This window comes from Onychostoma macrolepis, chromosome 21 (assembly GCF_012432095.1).
Source record: "Onychostoma macrolepis isolate SWU-2019 chromosome 21, ASM1243209v1, whole genome shotgun sequence".
Taxonomy (NCBI): domain Eukaryota; kingdom Metazoa; phylum Chordata; class Actinopteri; order Cypriniformes; family Cyprinidae; genus Onychostoma; species Onychostoma macrolepis.
In genome coordinates this window covers 19,208,762-19,231,874 of record NC_081175.1, presented here as the reverse complement: position 1 = coordinate 19,231,874, position 23,113 = coordinate 19,208,762, and the positions used below count along the sequence as shown (strand labels likewise).

Below are 23,113 nucleotides of genomic sequence, written 5' to 3'. Positions count from 1 at the left end.
TCTGACAAACGCCTCGATTATTTCCTGTTTTTATGAAGCCCCTCCCTCAGAAATACGCGATGGGCTCAGATTGGTTAGTTGGCTCAGTGTGTTGTGATTCACTAAACCGTCTCTACTGTGCGTCTAAACGTCCCACCCCTCGCCTCAGCGACATGTGCACCGGTTGTATTGTAAACAGTGGCGTCGTGTATATTGCTTATCAATTTTTTTGAGCCCGAATGAGACTCAGAGAATATTAGTGAAGAGGATCGCGCAGAACCTATGCAAGCATGGCTCTTAATGGTATGTTTGTTTGTTGTTGTCTCATACTTTTAGATACTCTGTTGTTTGTAAATGCTACTGCTTCTGTTAGCTTTTAATATACGGTTTTATTCTGATTAAAGCTTTAATACAGCACAGTAGGGGTGTCCCCAAATAGTCGACGATTCGATGCTTCGATTCGAGGAGCCTGATTGGACTCCCAATCTCACAGTCGAATATTCACGGGGTGTTATGATCATACCATTTTGGCTATATGGGGGTGCTCAGTGTCTGATTTCACATGGAACTACCAGTTTTCTCCCAATACGTTACTATAAAGCAATATTATGATAATGCTGTAAGATAATGCTGTAAATAGGAATCTGAAAAGAAAGAAGCTTTAAATAAATATTTTAACGTGTGTGAATAAATCCAACTTCCCCTATAGATTAAAGTTTCATTTTCTAATCCGTCACAGACAGAGGAGCATTCTTGGCGGCAGGGATTTAAATCTTTAACCTGACTCAAACTGACATAGGCAAAGTGGAAGACTTCATTTTTTTAGACCAGGCAGGGTACAACAAGTGATTTCAAAACGTTTCAGTCTGTTTATTTATATCGTGTGTATATTATTTATCTCGTATAAGATGCATTTGGGTTACGCTGAGTTATGCATTTGGTTGAGTAAAGCGTTTCATTATACATACATATGGTGATTATCTCTTCAGCGTGTGGTGCGAGCAGAACAACAATGCAGAATATTAATAACTATGACTGGCACTGTCATATACATAGCATTATAATGAGACTATTGTATGACTAATATAATAAAACGCTGTGATTTTTTTTAGTGTTTAGTTGTGTTTCTGCATGTTATTGCGAGAAGAACGCTTCCACAAAAGGAGTTCATTCAGAGCCGCGCAGACGCGTCCATTCGGGGCGTTTTGTGCAGATAGCCTATAAGTTGTAATATTAGCGTTATGTTATGTAAATAACGAAGCGTATTCTATGTGAGATAAATGAGTTAAATTCCATTGATTAAAAACCTGCTATCATATACTTCATTCATCTTCAGCACGCGCAGCTCAAAACAGAAATGCAGAACGTAATAAATACGATCATATACATAACGTTATTATGAGAGCACTGTTGAAAAAAAAAATTTTGTGAATTCTTAATTAGTTTAATGTTTACTATCTTGTAATCAAAACATAAAACATTATTTACCCCGTTTGTATCTGCGAGGCGTCCGTTACATATTTTGCCTGTGTATTTATGACTGTCGAATGTCTGACTTGACTCTTGGTAATGTATTTTGCCCCGCCCCCAAATATATGATTCGACTATCAGTCGACTATCGGCATGATTCGAAAATTCCGATTCGACTATGAAAATCCTTAGTCGGGGACACCCCTACAGCACAGCAACCGCACGCGCGTCCATGCATAACGCTTCTTAATGCTATGTGAAAATAAGTGTATAATTGGAACAGTTTGTTGGAGCTGATCTGAATGAGAGAGAGATAGAGAGAGAGAGAGAGAGAGAGGGAGGGAGAGAGACATGCAGAGCGTGTGCAGAGCAGGGCGATGCAAGGAACAGTATTAAGAACCGCTGCTTTAAAACATGATTTTGAAACTTGTGAATCCATTAGACTCGTTAGAAGACAGAATCGCGATTCATATATGAATAGATTTTTACGTGCACCCCTAGTTTTCTCTTCCTCTTCTCTAAAGCAGCACAGCATGGCCTCACCCCCTTCGTTACATGTTCCCGGGGGCGGGGTTTATCTGGGTTCGTGACGTATCGGACCCGGGAAGTAACTCGTTGTAGTCCCTACGAGCCATTTTTGTAGGCATTAAACTGCGAGAATTTTAAAAGACGATATCTCCGTTTGCATTGAACTTTCAGCGCTGATACTGTTTATGTTCAAACAGCAACATTACACACTAATCAATCGCAATCAACCACCCCTTTAAAAGGTGAGTAAATACTGACAACATTTTCATTTTTGAACTATCCCCTTTAAGACTTGTACCCCTTCTCATTCGTTTTTGGTAAGACGCAAACAGTGTGAAACTAACCACAGGTCTACGAGGAGATATTTTTGTTCCATGGATCTGACCAAATTGAGGATGCTACAGCGCTAGGAAATCCATTACAACCCAATTATACGAGCCAGTTTTGGGCCGGGTCTAGCCTGCTCTCTCTGAAAGGGCTCTGTTTAATCCACAAAGAGAGGCTAATGGGAAATGTGGAAATAGAATCCACACTTCAGTAAGTTTGAGGGGGATTTGGCAGGATTAATGAACTGCCAGGTTTACTGTCAACATGCGGGAGAGAGCAATCCTTTACAAGGCACAGGAATACTGCATCAGTCCGTCAGCCCACACACAGAACACACTCGCACATCCAGCACACGAGCTGATAGGCTCTCCTTGTGGTCTAAGTGGAGACACCGTAACAATGACGCCAACCCTCCCTACAACATCCAATACACGCTACATTTAAACCAGAGATAGCTTTTTACTTTTGGCTAAAGGGATACACAAATTTCTCTCCGTCTTTGTGTCTGTGTCTCTCATGCTCAAAAGACTCAAAAGAGATCCCAGCGCCGCAGCCAGCCAATGCAACCGCACAAAACATTGAATACATGTGCTTGATTTGAATGCATCCAGTGTGTCTCAAATCTGTGCAGCTGTGATATGCTGTTTTTTTTTTTTTTTTAAATGCCAAAACATGCTGAAGTCCAAAAATGAAATGCATGCATTATATAAATATTCCCTGTTTGAAAATCCAGCTAAAACCAGTTTAGGATGGGGAGCTTGTAGCTAAGGCAAGCATCACTATTATTATTTCTCATACTTAGATTTGGGGGTCTGCTCTAAATCCCTCGTGTGCTGCGGGCATAAATGATACCTCAAATTGCGTGGCTTGTTGAGGAGAGGTGTGCTATTACTTTCTGAAGCAATCAGACTCCTAAATTTTGCCTGGTGGGCAATAAAACGTGCAAAAAAATCCCACAGACTTAAAGGACGGACAAGAGCCATATCTAGAGGACAGAGTCATAGAGGCTTGGGCATCAGCTTTTTTACTTGGCTAAGTAAGCAACCCAAAACATCAAAGTAAACAGCCTAGTACCCACTTAACAATACCTTAGTTACCACCAAGAAACCCTAGAAAAGCATAGCAAAACTGATGTTACCACACAGAACATCCTATCAGACACACAGAAACCCACTAGTAACTTCCCAGAACACTCTAGTAACCCTAGCTTAGATGGTCGTTTTATCGGCTGTACCTGGTTTAGACATGGACCTCAAAAATAATCTTGATCACTTTAACTCATTTGACTTTAAGCAGGATCGATACTTGGTTTAGCATATAAAATCAATACTGATGAAAGCATATCAATACCAATGTCAATATTAGAGTGTACAAGATAATTTTCTTCGCTCTAATTTAGTGGTTACCATATGATCGCTGGAGTCAGAATGGATGTTCCCTCTGTCTCTCCACACTGATCCCAACACCCCAATGTTCTGGTAATCTAGGGAGAGATGGATTAGGCCTAAGGATGAAAACGATGGATGGATGGAGTCTGGTGGGTGGATACAATAGATAAATGAGCTGGCAAGAGGAAGGAAGTTCATTTTTCCTGCAACTCTCCAATCAGAACCTCTCCACCTGACTTTCTCTGACCTTCTCTCTCCGTGCTCATCTTAGGGATCTCTAATATAAGATTCACTAGCAACCACTTGAGAAATACAAAAAAGGGGTTTCATTTTCCTTATGTCTCCAAGACAAGCTACTATAAAGATACAAAGTTCTTTGATTTGCTAAAAGGCAAATGTCTATATCCTTTGATTTGCTAAAGTTGGTGACTATATCTATATCCTCTATATATTACTAGAGGAACACACAAACCACAGCAGAAATCACAATGAATTATAAATACAGACTAATTAAAACACTGCAATTGGCAAAAAATCAGGGTCCCACTTTATATTAGGTGGCCTTAACTACTATGTACTTACATTTAAATTAATCATTTGATACAATACACTTATTGTGTACATACATGTTTTTACATTGTACTTATATTTTTAAAAATACCTATACGTACTTACATCTGTAATTAATTTCTGTAATTATATTTATAATTACACTGTTGACCCATCCCTTACACCTTAACCCACCCTTAAACCTACCCATACCACCAAACCTGTCCCTAACCTTACCCGTATCCCACCTCAATAGCAGCAATGGTGTTTTGCAATACAATATGAACACAATAAGTACATTGTACTTATTTTCGATGTAAGTAAATAGTAGTTAAGGCCACCTAATATAAAGTGTAACCAAAATCTGTAATAAATAAATAAATAAAATAAGTTACTGAAATTTAGTTAAGCTGATAGCTGTATGAAAAATAGACATTAAGGTGATTAAATATCAAACATTTTTTTATTTATTCATTTTATCATTAATTTTCAACCGATAACCAAGGTGGTCATACATTGTCCCTCCAGTTCCAAAACTAACTAATATAATAATAAAACAATAAAAGAAACTTATGGTTGGTGAAAAAAGTCAAGAGGGGAGCTGGAAAAAACAAGAGATCTGAGCTGATCAAACAAGGCATCAATTGTGCAAAGTGTTTGGATAATTACTGCACAGTTCACTTGTTGAAAGGCCATAAACTGTGATATGTCTGAGAAGGTATTACACTGCTATTTTCATCCAAGGTGCCAAAGGAGCAACAGACAGAACAATAGCAAAGATGGATGTTTTTGTTTTTTTTCTATTGCGCTATACAGTGATATAAAACACAAGGAGATTGTAGGTTTTCTAACTCATCAAAATGATCTCTTTATACATATATATTAGCGAGGATATGAGAGAAAATGATCTCTGCCCCGAGCTCAGAAAACAGAGCTCATAGAGGTCTCGCTTATTGATTTTCCCACAATCCCGACTGTCATATTTCTCTCTTATTGTCAGATTTTATGTTCGAGACCCCAACAGTGGTCTAATAGCGCAGCGACTCAGGACTAGCTCTCTGCCGTGCACAAGAAAGGTGATGTGTGTGCGTATACGTGTGGCACATTAGACTTCCCATTCTTTGCCTTTTCAACGGATAGAAAGCAGCCCTTGGGGGTAGCCGAGAAAGAATGGACTCTCTCTTTCTGTCTTTCTCTTCTGTCTTGGCAGGGTCAGCCCTGTCTCAGCTTGCCCAGGAAAATTGAGTTTGATGCTGATTGGGCCTTGCTGAGAGGATCTTTTTGTTCCCTTGCTACGAGGCAAGAAGGACAAGACGGGAACTCGGCAGCTCAAGCCCAGAGCACAGAGCTAAATCAAAGAACTCAGCAGTCAATAACGCTGCTTAAAGCATAACCAATGACAGTGTGCGAGGAACAGACAGAGTTGAAATGATAGCAGAAAAAAAAAAAAAAGAAAATGGGAAGACACATTCATGCTGGCTACATGTGACTCTAAAATGACATTAATGCATTTGGCAGACGATTTTATACAATGTGAATTACAGCGCATACTTACAGTGATAGAGTTGGCATGTGTTCCCTGGCAATCGAGATAGCGACCCAGGAAATAACATCTTTAACAACTGATAATTTAACATTATTTAATAAAAAAAGATTCAAAACTCAGCTGTTAAATCTTAACCAACACCAACTATAAAGGCTTTAGCAAAATATTAAGATGAATTCATTAATTAATTTAGTTAATTTAGTTAACGCAATAGCATGAAACAACAATGGAAATAACTTATACAGCATTTATTAATGTGTGATATTTCCTACCTATACTAATATAATGATATAAAAGTTTATAAAATACAAAAGTTAAAATGTATGACATTCATGTACTTGTTTCTTTTTTTAACATGACTTATAATAACTTAAATTATCAGCATAATAATAATAAATGTTGAGTGTATTTTAGTTGTAGATTGCTGTTCCTGACCCCATTAGTAAACACCACACCTTAAATATTTTCAAATTATTGTAACGTTTGTTAATTAACTTATATTTAGAAAATAACATTAACCTAAATCAACTTTTTGGTAATTATTTAAACCTTATGAATTTACTAATACTTACAAATTTAACCTTATTGTGAATACTTTTACAAAAGTTTAAAGTGAGGAATGTCTTGTTGATCAAGCACTCACATACTTGGGCAAAACATTGTTCTTGCATTTTTGGCATCAGAGCCAAACCAGCTCACTCTCAAAATTGAGTCCTGAAAATTTAAGTGTAACCATAACCATGTGTGACCCTGGACCACAAAACCAGTCATAAGGGTCAATTTTTCGATTTATACATCATCTAAAAGCTGAATAAATAAGCTTTCCATTGATGTATGGTTTCTTATGATAGGACAATATTTGGCCGAGATACAACCATTTGAAAATCTGGAATCTGAGGGCGCAAAAAAAAAAAAAAAAAAAAAAAAAAAAATCGAAATATTGAGAAAATCACCTTTAAAGTTGTACAAATGAAGTTCTTAGCAATGCATATTACTAAACAAAAATTAAGTTTTGATATATTTACAGTAGGAAATTTACAAAATATCTTAATGGAACATGATCTTTACTTAATGTCCTAATTTTTGGCATAAAATAAAAATCAATCATTTTTACCCATACAGTGGATTTTTGACTATTGCTACAAATATACCCCAGCGACTGGTTTTGTGGTCCAGGGCAGAGTCCTGCACGCGGGCAGGTACCCGCGAGTACCCGACGGGTGAACCGCAAAAAATTACGTAACGGGTGGAATAATATTGACGTGTCGGGTGCGGTGCGGGGGCGGGTCGGACTGGTGACAGGCACGGGCGGGTTGCAGGTACAATTATAACCAAGACTATTTCGACTTAATCCAGTACACGCTGATAGGCAGCTCCTTACAAATTGTCCCGTGCTTGTGTTCGCGCGCTCTGTCTGAAGACCGGGCTTCTACAGCGGGATTTGCAAACACTGCGCACTGTAGCCAATCGACAGCTGTACTGACATTGATTGACAGCTGTAGGTCTAGTGATTATATTAAAGGGAGCGCTCTTTGCTCGCTTTTCTGTAGTTAATCTATTCACAGTTTGAATAAAAGCTTTAGTCTGCAATAGTCCGCAATAGTTTTATATTGTTTACAAGTTGAATGGTGCTTTCGCTCCCTCTGTTAACTCAGAATGACTTGTTAATTGCTTGTTACATTAAAAATAAAATAAAGGTGTTTTGTCTGCCTTATGTAGATTTAATGCGGGTGCAGTTCGGGTCGTGGTTTTTATGTCAAACGGGTCGGGTCGGGTTCGGAATTAAATTAGTGTTGCTGTTGGATAACGGGTCGGGTATTCGGTTAACTACTGCGGGTGCGGGTTTATCAAACAGGACCCGTGCAGGACTCTGGTCCAGGGTCACATATTTAGAACCATATTTCTACTGCGGTGTGAACATACTCGTATAGAAATGACAGTCAAACCTCAAACACATACATACCGCTAATGCCTGTGCATTATTGGCATAGTCTGCAAAGTCAGATTGATGCAGTCATTACAGGAGCGAATCGAGTCCTCTTTCCAATGCAAACGTGAGTGTGTGGGGGGAGCGATGGAAAGATAAAGAGCCAAGGCCTTTAATCTTGATAAAAGATAATGAACTCTGCCCAAAGATAAAGAGAAAACGAGAGCTCTCAATCCGTAGGAGGATGCAACGCGTGGGGTTCGCAGAGAGGAAGGAAGATCTCAGAGATAGAACACTGCAATGTGAGACGGGATGCAGATATCCACTGCAACGGCATCCAAGCTCACAAGATGTGATGTCACGGACATCCTGATGCCCTTACCTACCGGCCTCAGGGGCCCGAGGGCGATTGCTCTCTCTTATCGGCTCAGATCGCTAACTGACACTTCACCCCCCTCCCAAAAAAACGAATAAAGAATGGACAAGATGAAATATGAGTGCTTTCAGCATCGCTTAGGCCTGTGGAATAAGTCAATTAGTCATGGCAGCCAACAGTCAAGAAGAGATTCTACATGACAGCCTTAACGAGGGCCTCAAAGAACCAGCATTCGACAGCTCGTTAAATTAATCCACTGGGTGTAAGAGAGAGAGGGAGGGAGGGAACGAGAAAGATGGATGCATAAGAACGCAAAAATCATTCCACTCTTGATATATTAAATGCTGTCACAAATATTTTGCTACATACTGCTACATAGCAGATGATGCCGACAGGAAGCGTGAGCGACAAGCCTGCAGTTAGACGGATAAATTATTAATGATGCGTCAATGATATGAACCTTGGCGTCAGGGTATCTGGCTTTAGCGCGGTGATGTTGAAACCCGCTCTAAGCGAGATCTCAGAGAAAACGCACACGCATAGAAGAATGACCTTAGAGAGGATGATGCTGGACAGCTTTGTTTTGACAGGCGGATTTGAGCTGCCCTGCTTTAGACTGCGGGCCGAGTGAATGTGTACCTCCGTATGGTTGTGTGTGTGTGTGTGGGGGGGGGGCGCACATACTGTACGAGCATGCATGCATCTCCAGCACAGATGTGCCGGACCCTTGGTATATGCCTGACCTTCACGCAGCTGAAGCTCAACGCCAATGCCCTTTGGGGCTGTTTGATGAGAAGATGAGAAAAAAAACAAGGGATGAAATGGACGACAGAAGGCCTTTCCATCAATCTCCCTCCAGAGCGCTGGACCTGGACTATCTCTCCTGGCCCAGGCAGCCCTGCCTGACGACCCTTAAATCCCTCCCTCTGCCTCAGACCATTCATGTTTCATCATGCCCACAGGCACAGAACTCCCCTCTCTCTCGCATCTTTCCATCCACCCTTCACTTTCATCTCCTTCTGCCAGCCCTGCACCCGGCTACAGGCCAAATTTACATCTCCTGGTGCTGCAAACACCCGCCTGCAACACATGGGGACATATTCTAGACCACACACACACATCAGTGGTGGTACTAATTTATCTGCAGTTTTTTTCCAGTAGCATGACAGCACTTCAGTTCTTTTCTCAATAGTCCATCTTTTCTAGTATCAATATACTTTTTGTTATTGGAAAAATGCACAAACTACTACAAACTTTCACCAAACTCCAAATTTACAGTTTGAATAAGGGAATAATCAAACAAACTCTCTTATATAAAGTAGGAAAGTGTAATTCATTCTAGAGAAATGGTTCATTCAGATAGTTATTCAACCAGCTGTTTTAGACTTACATTACTGTTCACGAGTTCGCCTGCCCATTCAGCCCTGCCTGGTAATGGTTAAACGAACTTGCTGTCCGTGAAGGAGGGTCGAAACCCGAGGCTCGGCTTGAGCTCCGAGTAAGAAACCCCCCTTATGATGATATGGTGTGGGTGAAAGAAAAGGGATTTAAAAGAGGAGAAGGGGTGGTGGAGGGACACCGGAAGAATAGTCGCTTGGACGGAACACTGACTGCTGCTTATATACGGTCGAAACGATGATTGGCATTACTGAATGATTAGGCTCCTCCCGAACCTGCGATGTGAACTTCATTTCAAAAGTTTGAGGTCAGCAAGGGTTTGCTTTTATTTTTTTTAAAGAAATAAATAAATTACTTTTATTCAGCAAGGACACGTTAAATTGATCAGAAATGACAGTTAAGACATTTATAATGTTACAAAAGATTCATATTTTAAATAAATGTTGTATTGGATTTTCTATTAACCAATGTATAATGTGTATTAAAAATGTATCGCTGTTTTCACAAAAATATTAAGCAGCACAAATGTTTTGAATATTGATAATAAGAAATGTTTCTTGACCAACAAATCAGCATATTACAATGATTTCTGAAGGATCATGTGACACTTAAGACTGGAGTAATGGCTGATGAAAATTCAGCTTTGCCAACATGTGAATAAATTAGATTTAAATTTCTGAATCAGAATGAGCTTTATTGCCAGGTATGTTTACACATACGAGGAATTTGTTTTCGTGACAGAAGCTTCAACAGTGCAACAGAATGACAGTGACAGAACAAAAACACATAAAAATAATTAAAAATAGAACAAGTAAATAGGGAATAACAATATACAAATTGACAATTGTATGTACAGGTATATTACAATAGACAGTTTTGTATGTACAGGTATATTATGTGCAAATTGAAATGTAGACTAAGTATGTGGTTAGATAAATAAGTGTATAAATAGTGTGTGTTGCACAATTATTGTCAAGTGTTCATGAGATGGATTGCCTGAGGGAAGAAACTGTTCCTGTGCCTGGCCATTCTGGTGCTCAGTGCTCTGTAGCGTCGACCAGACGGCAACAGTTCAAAGAGGGAGTGTGCTGGATGTGAGGGGTCCAGAGTGATTTTGCCGGAATGGCGTCATTCAGCCAGGTTTCTGTGAAACACAGAGCAGCAGAGTTTGAAAAATCCTTATTTGTCCAGGAGAGCAGAAGTAGTTTGTCCTTTTTGTTGGGTAGAGAGTGGAAATTCGCCAGATGGATGCTAGGCAGCGCTGTCCGAAATCCGCGATGTCTGAGCTTCACAAGCGCGCCAGCTTGCTTCCCCCGTCTGCGCGTCCTAAAGTGTTTGATCAGCACCGCTACTCCGCCGACTAAGATGTCCAGCAAAACATCAGAATAGTCGAAAACCGGTGAAATATTGGGTGGTGTGTACTGCCGAATGTCCAGTACTTCGTCTCTGGTGAAACTGATTGCAGGGACATAAATAAAGACAGGACAAACTAACAAAAACATAAAAACAACTGCGGAGCACGCCACGGAGGCTGCCATCAGCAGCGCCATCTTGTTCCATTTATTAATGTTACATTACATGAATGAGGCATTTATTTATATAGCGCTTTATTGTGTATTGCAATACACCCAAAGCGCTTTACAATCATGTGGGGGGTCTCTCCTCAACCACTACCAGTGTGCAGCATCCACTTGGATGATGCGACGGCAGCCACAGGACAACGGCGCCAGGCATTTTAATAATATTTCACAATATTACTGTGTGAAGTTCCCTCATGCTTCAAACGCTCCACCATCATCCCAGTCCCAAAGAAACCCAAAATTACTGGACTTAATTACTACAGACCTGTGGCTCTAACGTCTGTGGCCATGGATTCATTTGAAAAACTGGTTTTGGCTTATCTAAAGGACATTACTAGACCCTTACTGGACCCCCTGCAGTTTGCCTACAGAGCAAAGAGGTCTGTGGACGATGCAGTCAATATGGGACTGCATTATGTTCTGCAGCATCTGGACAGACCAGGGACATACGTGAGGATCCTGTTGGTAGACTTCAGCTCTGCTTTTAACACCATCATCCCATCACTCCTCCAGCCCAAATTAACTCAGCTCTCTGTGCCCACCTCCGTCTGTCAGTGGATCAACAGCTTCCTGGCAGACAGGCAGCAGCTAGTGAGGCTGGGAAAATTCTCATCCAGCACCAGCACCATCAGCACTGGAGCTCCTCAGGGCTGTGTTCTCTCCCCACTGCTCTTCTCTCTGTACACCAATGACTGCATCTCTAAAGACCCCTCTGTCAAGCTCCTAAAGTTTGCAGACGACACCACACTCATCGGCCTCATTCAGGACGGTGACGAGTCCGCTTACAGACAGGAGGTTAAGGCTGTCTGTCTGGTGCAGTCTTAATAACCTGGAGCTGAACACGCTCAAAACAGTGGAGATGATCGTGGACTTCAGGAAAAACCCCCCTGCTCTCCTCCATTCAGTCATTCAGATACCTGGGCACCACAATCTCCCAGGATCTGAAGTGGGACAATCACATTGAGTCCATTGTGAAAAAGGCCCAGCAGAGGTTGTACTTACTTCGCCAGCTGGGGAAGTTCAACCTGCCACAGGAGCTGCTGAAACAGTTCTACTCCGCCATCATTGAATCCATCCTCTGCAATTCTATAACTGTCTGGTTCAGCTCAGCTACCAAATCTGACCTCAGAAGACTAAAGAGCCTCTGCCTGTAACAGAGGGTAGTCCGGACTGCTGAGCGAATCATTGGTACAACCCTCCCCAGTCTCCAAGAACTGTACTAATCCAGAGTGAGCAAAAGGGCTAAGAAAATCACTCTGGACCCCTCACATCCAGCACACTCCCTCTTTGAACTGTTGCCGTCTGGTCGACGCTACAGAGCTCTGAGCACCAGAACGACCAGACACAGGAACAGTTTCTTCCCTCAGGCAATCCATCTCATGAACACTTGACAATAAACACGGAACACACAACACTATAATACATTTATTTAACACACATACTTATTTACATTTCAAATTTGCACATATCAACTGTACATACATAATTGTCTATATTATATATTGTGTTTTATTGCTATTTTGTACATTGTCTACTTTGTATATTATTCTTTTTATTATCTGTGTCTTATCTGTCGCTGTCACTCTGTTGCACTGTGGAGCTTCTGTCACTAAAACAAATTCCTCGTATGTGTAAACATACCTGGCAATAAAGCTCATTCTGATTCTGATTTTTGACCAAATAAATGCAGACTTGGTGAGTGTAAGAGACTCAAAATCATTTAACAATAAATATAATTTAAAAATATTACTGACTACAAACTTTTATATTGTATGTATACGTGTGTGTGTGTGTGTGTGTGTGTGTGTGTAAGTCACTTCAATGTAATTAGCTTGTGGTGTAGCTAGCTTTTTATAGCTTTGTGCATTTAGCTACTTTAAATTATGAGTGATAATATTCCACGTCAAAACTGAAACATAACATAGCACAATTAGACATGTTCAAAAATCATCCATAAAACTATTTCAGTAGTATATCAAGTCACACTGTTCGGCAGTTATGTTTCTACAGTAAATAGTTTTCTTCACTGGCTAAGAAAGAAAAATGAAATGGTCGCTGGTGGGCATCCTGTTGAGACAGTCACAGTATGTTCATACAGTACATACATGCATGCCCTTGAATATTGACATCTTATGCGGTCATATTGACTGAAAACAGTGTCAGCTAGAAAAAACCACAAGTTATGTACTACATCTAGCAGAATGGCTATATTTGGAATAGCATACAAGCATACAAGCATATGACTCTTACTATTTCTGTGCAAAGAAAACTCGGATGACCAACTACATTTGGCAAAATGAGCAGTACACAACAGAGCGAACTGTAAGAAACAACTATATCCCGCATTCAATGCAGTCACCTGGACCAAAATGAACCGTAAGTAATTAGTCACAATCATCGGATCATGATTTGACTAAAATGCAATAAAAATGCAAAGTAACCATATATATTTTAGCATTTAGAGTCTGGTTAAATTGGATTGTGGGTGGTTAGTGAATAAGACAGCTCTGAAATACCGCATGCAAAAGCGGTGTAATGGTTTAGCCAATTCGCCCCAGAGAGGCAGAAACAAGGATCGGCCTGTCTTAAGATAGAAAACCAAAATTGAGTGACCTATTTTGGGATTTTTTTTAAAACATCACCTTAATTGCTCATTGAAATGCAATTATCACCTTCACATCCAATTACTGTGCTCACATCAACAAAACACATGGATCTTAAAATACAGCACACCTGACAGATCTGTGCACTAGACATTGTGTCTTCATAGACACTTTGTACTAGAGATATCTTCAAGATTCAGTGGTTCTGGAGAATAAAGATCTCTCTCTCTCTCTGTCTGATTCAATCATTCATACATATACACACCCGACATAAACTGTAAGACATGCTGAGAAAATATAGCTTGTGCAACTCTTTATACATTCAAGTTAGCAAAGTTGACATCGCTACTTTATTTTCAACCTCTGAACGTTTTATGCTTACACAAAAACCACATCAATATGTGTGTGACAGCAAATATCTTGAGTCTTTCATAATGCAGTTCTCTGAAGAAAAATGAATCTTTCATACTGCACTACTAAAGCGCATCAGATTACATAATGTATACTGACTATATACATAAGGTTTTGATGTGAGCGTTTTTCTTTGTATAAAATCAGGGAATGAAATGTAAAGTATATACTTTTAAATGTGAAGTATAAGGCATTTAGAAGACACTATTATGCACACTGACTACTTACAAAAAGTGCTTTAGCTTCACATATGAGAGTGTTGTGAATGTAAACATGCAATTCACGGAGGTATCTCATAAACTGCATTCTATATAAATACAAACCAGCACAACAGTACTGAAACATATGACAACAATTGCGTCTTGATGTTGCATCAGAAAACCATTGCAAAACAATTTTCTTATATAAGGGCTGCAAAGAATTAAAGGTAATTCAACCCAAAAACAAATGCACAGATGCCTAGTTTGAAAATCCACAGAAAGTAATATACCATCTGAGCACCTTTGACTTGTGATTCGGATGCACTAATCCTAATCTTGCATATGATTTAGGATGGATTGTATGCAAATTGGGATTCAGCGTTTTTTGCTGTTTTCAAGTCCTCCTGGATGGTTCCAATTTACAAGTTTGGATTACGAGTTATAATGATGATGTGGTTGTGGCATAATTGAATGCATTAATTTTATATTTCTTTCTACCATTCCTCTTCCTGACAAAGGTGGGAAGCTTTTTTTTAGTACATGTACAACAAAATGACAGATGCACATAAGGTGTGTAATTCACACGTTATCTACAGCTGCCTTCAGGTAAACAACAAATAATGCCAGATGCTTTTTTTCTGTTGTGGGTAAGCATGGGTGTATACACTTGCTTCGATTTTACACAACATATGAGTTATGCATGGTATCTAAGAAATAATACATAAATTTATTATCAATAATTAACGCAAACTACAAAGTGTGTCATTAGCTTAACCTTAATTGACCATAGGTTAAGACCATATAACCTTCTTCCATAAGACCATGGACCAGATTTACTATCAGTTGCGCCAGCGCAAACCCTCATTTGGCATTAAAAAACTACTATCAGGATTTACTAAAGCCATGCAGTGGGAAATTAGCGATGAAAAGCCTTATTGAATATGCATTTGTAGGAGTTTCCCTTTCGATCTGTAAATTTATGGCAGGAGAGTGTTTAAATGAATCACGCAATGCGATTAAGATTTGCGCTCATCAATTCACTGGTATTTGTGGCATTATTTAATGCCCAAAAAAGCATGTCTTAAAGCGGGCGGTAATTTGCGCTGCTCTTGGTAGATTGCGTTTGTCATTATGGAAATAATGTATAATTAGTTTTAGCAAGACAGAAATACAAACAATATATAATTTGAGAATTTGTATGACTTTCAGGGTAAAAAATAAATAAATAAATAAATACATAAAAATTCTATATTTACTGTGTAATTTGGATAAATGAACTAAAAAAAGTGAAACGTGCACAGGGCCAAAGTGCTCATAGTTGAAGAAACACTCATTTATGATATATTTTGACTGAACTTGAAAGTGGCAAATGTTTTTTTTTTTTTGCTTTTTGCCTCCACAGGGAGCTGACATGACCCCAACTCTGAAACGTTTCAAAGTAAATCCAGAGTTTCCTACCGGTAATTACAACAGCGCTGTGACATTCATGTGTTCTCATCTCGTAAATACGATCATTCTGACGTTCCTTGAAGGCAGCATTAGAGCAGGGGAGCTCAGTCCTGTTTCCTGCAGAGATTAGCTCCAACTCTAATCAAATACACCTGAACCGGCTAATCAAGCTCTTTGAGTGCGGTTGGAAATTAAAGTCAGGTGTGATGGAGCGGATTTGGAACTCTACAGGAAAGATCCCAAAGAGCAGGAGAAAAAAGACAAAGGATGAGAAAGAAAGAGAATCTTATTTTTTCTGTCCTTCTGCTCAAACCACTGCAATATGGGTCTCTGACTCATGAACACACACACTTTCAAGCTGTGTGATGAAGATGGTACAGCAGCACTGGTGGAGATAAGTCTAATTTATTTATGTGTCTGTTATTGTCTTGGGATTTTGGCTTTAAGACAGAAAGTGCAAAAGTCAGGAAGGGCAGGTAGGGGGTAGAGATAATGGAACATTTCAAAAGAAAGGCAGAATGAGAGACAAAGAAAAAGGGAGAGAAACACAACCAAGGACCAGAAAAACATATGCTTATGAATACCACTCAAACCTTAACACACATACAAGTGTTAGTTATTCAGTATTCCGCTAAAACCATGCAAAGTTTGTGAACGGTATGAAATTGTTGAAGGTTATTACCCTTCCAGCCACAAGAGAGCCAATCAGATCCCTAAGACCTAAGGTCAGTTACAAAATGTCTTCTTCTGACAGGTAAAGAGCTCCCAAAACCCACAGGTGCATCTTTAGGGGAAAAGAGTCTTGACCAAAAGGTTCAGCTACAGACAGATGAAAAAAGTAAACAGTCAAATGGTTAACCAACTGTGTCTATTATTAACTAATATGAATAATTATTAATGTCTGTAAGATAGCAGTAATTATATGCACAAAAGTTTGTTCTTTTATATATAAAAGTCTTTTATATATATAGTTGTTGTTTTTTTGTTGTTTTTTTCAAGACAGAAAAAAAATTAACCTAATTATTTATAATCAGACCAACATTTCCTTTCAAACCTCAGATGTTCACTATGAATTCATGTCATCTTAAATCATAGCCATTGAGGGCCCCCCAATATTTAATTAGCAGCAGTGTTAATTTCATTGACAAATTATGGTCCCACTTTATATTAGGTGGCCTTAACTACTATGTACTTACATTTGAATTAATCATTTGGTACAATGCACTTATTGTGTACATACATGTTTTTGCATTGTACTTATATTTTTAAAAATACTTATATGTAATTACAACTGTAATTAATTTCTGTAGATACATTTAGAATTACACTGTTGACCCGTCCCTTACACCTTAACCCACCCTTAAACCTACCCATACCACCAAACCTGTCCCTAACCTTACCCGTATCCCACCTCAATAGCAGCAATAGTGTTTTGCAATACAGTATGAACACAATAAGTACATTGTACTTATTTTTTGATGTAAGTACATAGTAGTTAAGGCCACCTAATATAAAGTGTGACCCCTTAACACACTCTTAAACCTACCCATACCACTTAACCTGTCCCTAACCTTACCCGTATCCCACCTCAATAGCAGCAGAAGTGTTTTGCAATACCATATGAACACAATAAGTACACTGTACTTATTTTTGATGTAAGTTTTTTATTTCATACCTGATGCACTAAAATAACCAAAACAGAAATAAAAAAAAATAACAATGCATTTCAATTTAACTAAACCCTTTAGATTTTAGTCATAAAATTTTATGAAATTTAGTCGACTAAAACTAGACTAAAGCTAAAACAATTCAGATGACTAAAATATGACAAACTAAATGGCATTTTCATCAAAAGACTGACTAAAACTAAATCAAAATTTGCTGTCAAAATTAACACACTCAGCAGCTGATTAGTAGTAGTTATTTTTAATTCAATTCAATTCAAGTTTATTTGTATAGCGCTTTTCATGATACAAATCGTTGCAAAGCAGCTTTACAGGAAATTAAGTTTCTACAATATATTTAGTAGTAGCTTATCAGTGGTGACTATGTAAAGTTGATGTACATATGGCAGAAATGTACGGTAAAAATCAATGACGTAATCAAACAGACGTTATTTTTAAATAATTAATTCTTCAACACTCTTAAAAATATAGGCTCTTTATTGACATCCATGTTAACTTTCCATTGCTAAAAAGGTTCTTTATCATGTAAAAAGGTTCTTCAGATTATTAAAATGCTTTTCATAAACATTTTTAAAAAGAAAAAACGAAAGGAAAAAAATGTTTCTTTAAGAGTGAAGTACTAGATTTAGTTGGCCTATTTCTGCACAAGTGGTTACATTCTTTGAAAGTCAAATTACCTGAGCTACAGCACCCACATTAACTTTATAGCTCAATACTCTAACTGTATCTCTACAATCGTCTCATTTGTGTCCATTTTTATTCCTGCTAAGGTATATCTGAGATAATACAGACAGATCCTTAAATGAAACATACCTGAAAATGCAATTTAGTCTCTTAAGCTATGAAAGAGCAGCTTCAGATAAATAAAAATGTTCCTCTGGGCAGTGCCAAGCAGCGTATAAAGAACAATAGCCACTTTTCCAGTGTGAGTTCACATCAGAACAGCTTCTGCTTTGCAAAATCAAGGCCTAAAGGGCAGGCTCGACTAAAACATAACCCTGGGTTTTATGAGTACACACTCAATAGTGGGACCTCATAAACGCTCCCGTTTCCTCACAAAGGGTGTGGAGGAGACAAAAGAGAAAGAAGGCAATAAAGACGAGCAAATAGACAGGTTGCCACACATCAGGTGAAAAAGAGAGAGGCGGGGGTCTTTAAAAGCCTCTTTTTTTTAATAAGACCATGATGATGTGGGTCTGATGCCAGACAGGGATTTATTAAAGAAAAGATTCACAACCCTCCTCAAATGTTTGGGGTCAGTGATTTGATAAAAAATATTTTTGAAAGAAGTAAATATTGTAACTATTTTCTAGTTAAATGTATTTTAAAAGGTACTTTCTTGCCGAGTACAAGTATTCATTTAAAAAATATATATATGGTCCCACTTTACATTAGGTGGCCTTAACTACATTTAAATTAATAATTTGATACAATGCACTTATTGTGTGCATACATGTTTTTACATTGTACTTATATTTTTAAAAATACCTGTATGTAGTTACATCTGTAATTAATTTCTGTAATTACATTGATAATTACTCTGGTGACCCATCCCTTACACCTTAACCTACCCTTAAACCTACCCATACCACCAAACCTGTCCCCTTACCCGTATCCCACCTCAATAGCAGCAAAAGTGTTTTGCAATACAATAAGTACATTGTACCTATTTTTTGATGTAAGTACATAGTAGTTAAGGCCACCTATTATAAAGTGTGACCATATATATATATATATATATATATATATATATATATATATATATATATATATATATAGCTTTTGGCCACTGACTCTAAGCAGTATTCTCTGTGTTATGCTCAATATCACCCTCATGCAAAGCCACCTTCTGTGGATGCTTTGGACAGCAGAATAATATCATTCTCTCAGCTGGAGTGGTCCACACGGGAGGTTTTCTAAGGTTCGTGGAGCAGACAGCACATGCTGGCCTGGACCCACATATTTCACACCCCAATTTTGTGAATCGGGAAGGGAGCAGGAAAAAGCTGAATAAATATGGGACTTTAGTGTGCGCCCAGCGACACAGTGTTTATCTGCACAAACCAGACGTGGCAGCAGCCATTCACGCTTTTGTGCCACTCTGCTCATGAATACAGCATGCTAAATGAACTCATAAACAGAGGAAGAGAAGAGAAGAGAAGAGAAGAGAAGAGAAGAGAAGAGAAGAGAAGAGAAGAGAAGAGAAGAGAAGAGAAGAGAAGAGAAGAGAAGAGAAGAGAAGAGAAGAGAAGAGAAGAGAAGAGAAGAGAGAGGTCAATTAGTGCTGCAATAAATTGGTCAAGCCAAAGTAAAAAGGAAGTTACTTTTATCACAAGGTGGGTAAATGTGTGGCTTTCAAAGCGAGGACACTCTTGTTTTGGAGCACATCTCATTAAGCAGTGCCTGGGGAGAACATCATTCATAAAACATTAAGAAACAGCTTTTATTTCATTCATTATTAAAGCACAATCTCCTCAAACCACAACCACAGGAACGGCGCGATTTACAGGCACAAGGGGGGGGGGGCTGAGACAAAGACAGCCAGGGACTAAAGGAGAGTGGAGAACATAGTAAGACTCCCATGGGGATAAAATCGAGGTCCATCAAGATTATTTGAGCTGTTTGAGGAATAACCTTCTATTGGCCCATTCATCCATACATCCTGCCTCTGTAAATTGATGTCGGCAAAATATTAAGAGCATATGGTTGTACCATCCCTAGTGCATAATACATTAGTGAAGAACCCACACAGGGCGAGTTTGATTTAAGAGATTAGCCACGGCGTGTGTGTGTTCTTCCTGGGCCTGGCCGGCTCGCAGTGACCCATTTTATCTACATGATAGAGAGTCAAAAATAGTCTCTGATTATTGCTGGCACACTTTCAGACAGACCACAGGGGCCTGGACTGAAGGTCACTCCTTCGTCCTCGATCGCTCTCGCTCCCTCTCCTACTGGACACAAATTATGATCTAGTTCTCCATTACATGCAAAGGCCATGGCACAGAGTGATCCTTAAGAGAATTACCCTTGACCTTGAGAGGAAAACAAAGGGATCCTCCGGTGTAATGCTGGGTAAACAGATATATCAGTCACCATGTCGGAGTATTAGCAGCGTGTAACTGAACTGTAACCCATCCCTGATGTAAGATCTTTGGCTGATGTGATAATTTGACTTGCACAAATTAGGCTGTCTTCACTGATTGGCTCTTAACTCAATAATTTAAGGCTGAAATAACTTGAACAAAATAAAGCATTCATAAATAATTGATATGCAGTTGTTTGGAGAAATCTAATAATTTTGTCAACATCCCCATGTGAGTCCTCGCTAACATCACATTCATACGCACAAGCTCACAGATGCATACTGGATGGATAGATGGATGGATAGATAGATAGATAGATAGATAGATAGATAGATAGATAGATAGATAGATAGATAGATAGATAGATAGATAGATAGATAGATAGATAGATAGATAGATAGATAGATAGATAGATAGATAGAGATGGACAGAACAGAGATAGATAGAGGGACATGATAGATAGATAGATAGATAGATAGATAGATAGATAGATAGATAGATAGATAGATAGATAGATAGATAGATAGATAGATAGATAGATAGATAGATAGATAGATAGATAGATAGATAGATAGATAGATGGACAGAACAGAGAGATAGATAGAGGGACATTATAGATAGATAGACAGAGGGACATAATAGATAGATAGATAGAGGGACATAATAGATAGATAGATAGAGGGACATAATAGATAGATAGATAGATAGATAGATAGATAGATGAATAGATAGATAGATAGATAGATAGATGAATAGATAGATAGATAGATAGATAGATAGATAGATAGATAGATAGATAGATAGATAGATAGATGGACAGAACAGAGAGATAGATAGAGGGACATTATAGATAGATAGATAGAGGGACATAATAGATAGATAGATAGAGGGACATAATAGATAGATAGATAGAGGGACATAATAGATAGATAGATAGATAGATAGATAGAGATAGATAGATAGATAGATAGATAGATAGATAGATAGATAGATAGATAGATGATAGATAGATAGATAGATAGATAGATAGATAGATAGATAGATAGATAGATAGATGGACAGAACAGAGAGATAGATAGAGGGACATTATAGATAGATAGATAGAGGGACATAATAGATAGATAGATAGAGGGACATAATAGATAGATAGATAGATAGATAGATAGATAGATAGATAGATAGATAGATAGATAGATAGATAGATGGATGGATGGATGGATGGATGGATGGATGGATGGATGGATGGATGGATGGATGGATGGATGGATGGACAGAGCAGAGAGATAGATAGAGGGACAAAACAGAGATGGATAGAGGGATAGATGGATAGATGGATGGATGGATAGATAGATAGATGGATAGACGGATGGATGGATGGATGGATAGATAGATAGATAGATAGATAGATGATAGATAGATAGATAGATGATAGATAGATAGATAGATAGATAGATAGATAGATAGATAGATAGATAGATAGATAGATAGATAGATAGATAGATAGACAGACAGAACAGAGGGACAGAACAGAGAGATGGACAGACAGACAGCAGACAAATGTAAAAACAGATAAAGACAATGACAGACATACAAGATAGATAAACAGATGGATAGATAAAATAACATAGAACAACAGATGTTGCTGTTTCTTTTTTGTTTCTTTTTTAAATTTTTCAATCTACATTTTCAGTATGGGCACCTCAGAAAGTGAGGAACACACACACACACGTGTAGTAAAGGTGAAATGTAATTACCCTTTGGAGCTCTGTATCTGCTCTGCTCAGACAGACGTGAAGTCACTCAGCAAGGAGGAACGTTTGATGAACTTTACTTCAGAGCTCACAATTCCACAAAATACACACACACACACACACACACACACAGAGGCACAGACGTTCACGTAACATGCAGACGTTTTGCTGCGAGGGGCATTTGATGTGCTCGACTTCAGAGCTGACACTTCAATTTCAGAGGGCCTTTAAAGGAGACCCGGAGATTCACACTAATAAATTCCCCTATTAGGGAAGAGAGACATTTTCTTCTCTTCACTCTCTCACACCACCATCGAAAAACCATCTCCAGCCCTCATGTAAACGTACTCCACACTCCTGAAGAAATTGGGTACTAGGAGTAGCGGGAATGAGAGTTTGGACACATTTCGGTTGGAAAACACTTTCAATGCTAATAAAGTGCAGGTAGCATATATCTAGCTCAGCACACTGGAGGATGTGCCTCTCTACATCTTGTTATTTGAAAACACAAACCTAGTTCCAAGAATAAAAGAGCATTTTAAAGGAATAGGAAGCAAGTTCATGTTTTCACATAAATGTTTATGGATTACAGTTTGGCTCATATTGAAAGACAACCTGACAGCACAAAAATACACTCAGTTTTAACTGATCTTGTGAAAACAATTAAGATAAATATAATAAGCAGCAATTAGAACTTGTTTATTGTCAAATTCATATAAGAATAAATCCATTTAATTCTGAAGTACTTTAAAATCTTGTTCAGAATCGAGAGCTGATCTCCTTGACGGGTCTAATTTGATTTACTTGAGTATTCTCTAATCAGAACACAAGTTAATTGATTTTGAGCCTCCAGACTTCAGTTT

The 23,113-nt window shown here is 38.5% G+C and overlaps 1 protein-coding gene across 2 annotated transcripts in view; it reads right to left on the bottom strand.

The window, feature by feature from the left end:
• Window positions 1–23,113, bottom strand: part of unc5da (unc-5 netrin receptor Da) — a 201,987-nt gene that overhangs the window by 133,812 nt on the left and 45,062 nt on the right. Inside the window, exon 1 of one of the 2 annotated variants that reach the window (XM_058759006.1) lies at window positions 15,741–15,862. The exons of the other annotated variant lie outside the window; for it this stretch is intronic. Coding sequence (XP_058614989.1) covers window positions 15,741–15,780 — 40 coding nt within the window. The 5' untranslated portion in view covers window positions 15,781–15,862. Of the gene's footprint in view, window positions 1–15,740; window positions 15,863–23,113 lie in introns of those variants that run through there. 2 annotated transcript variants of the gene reach the window in all.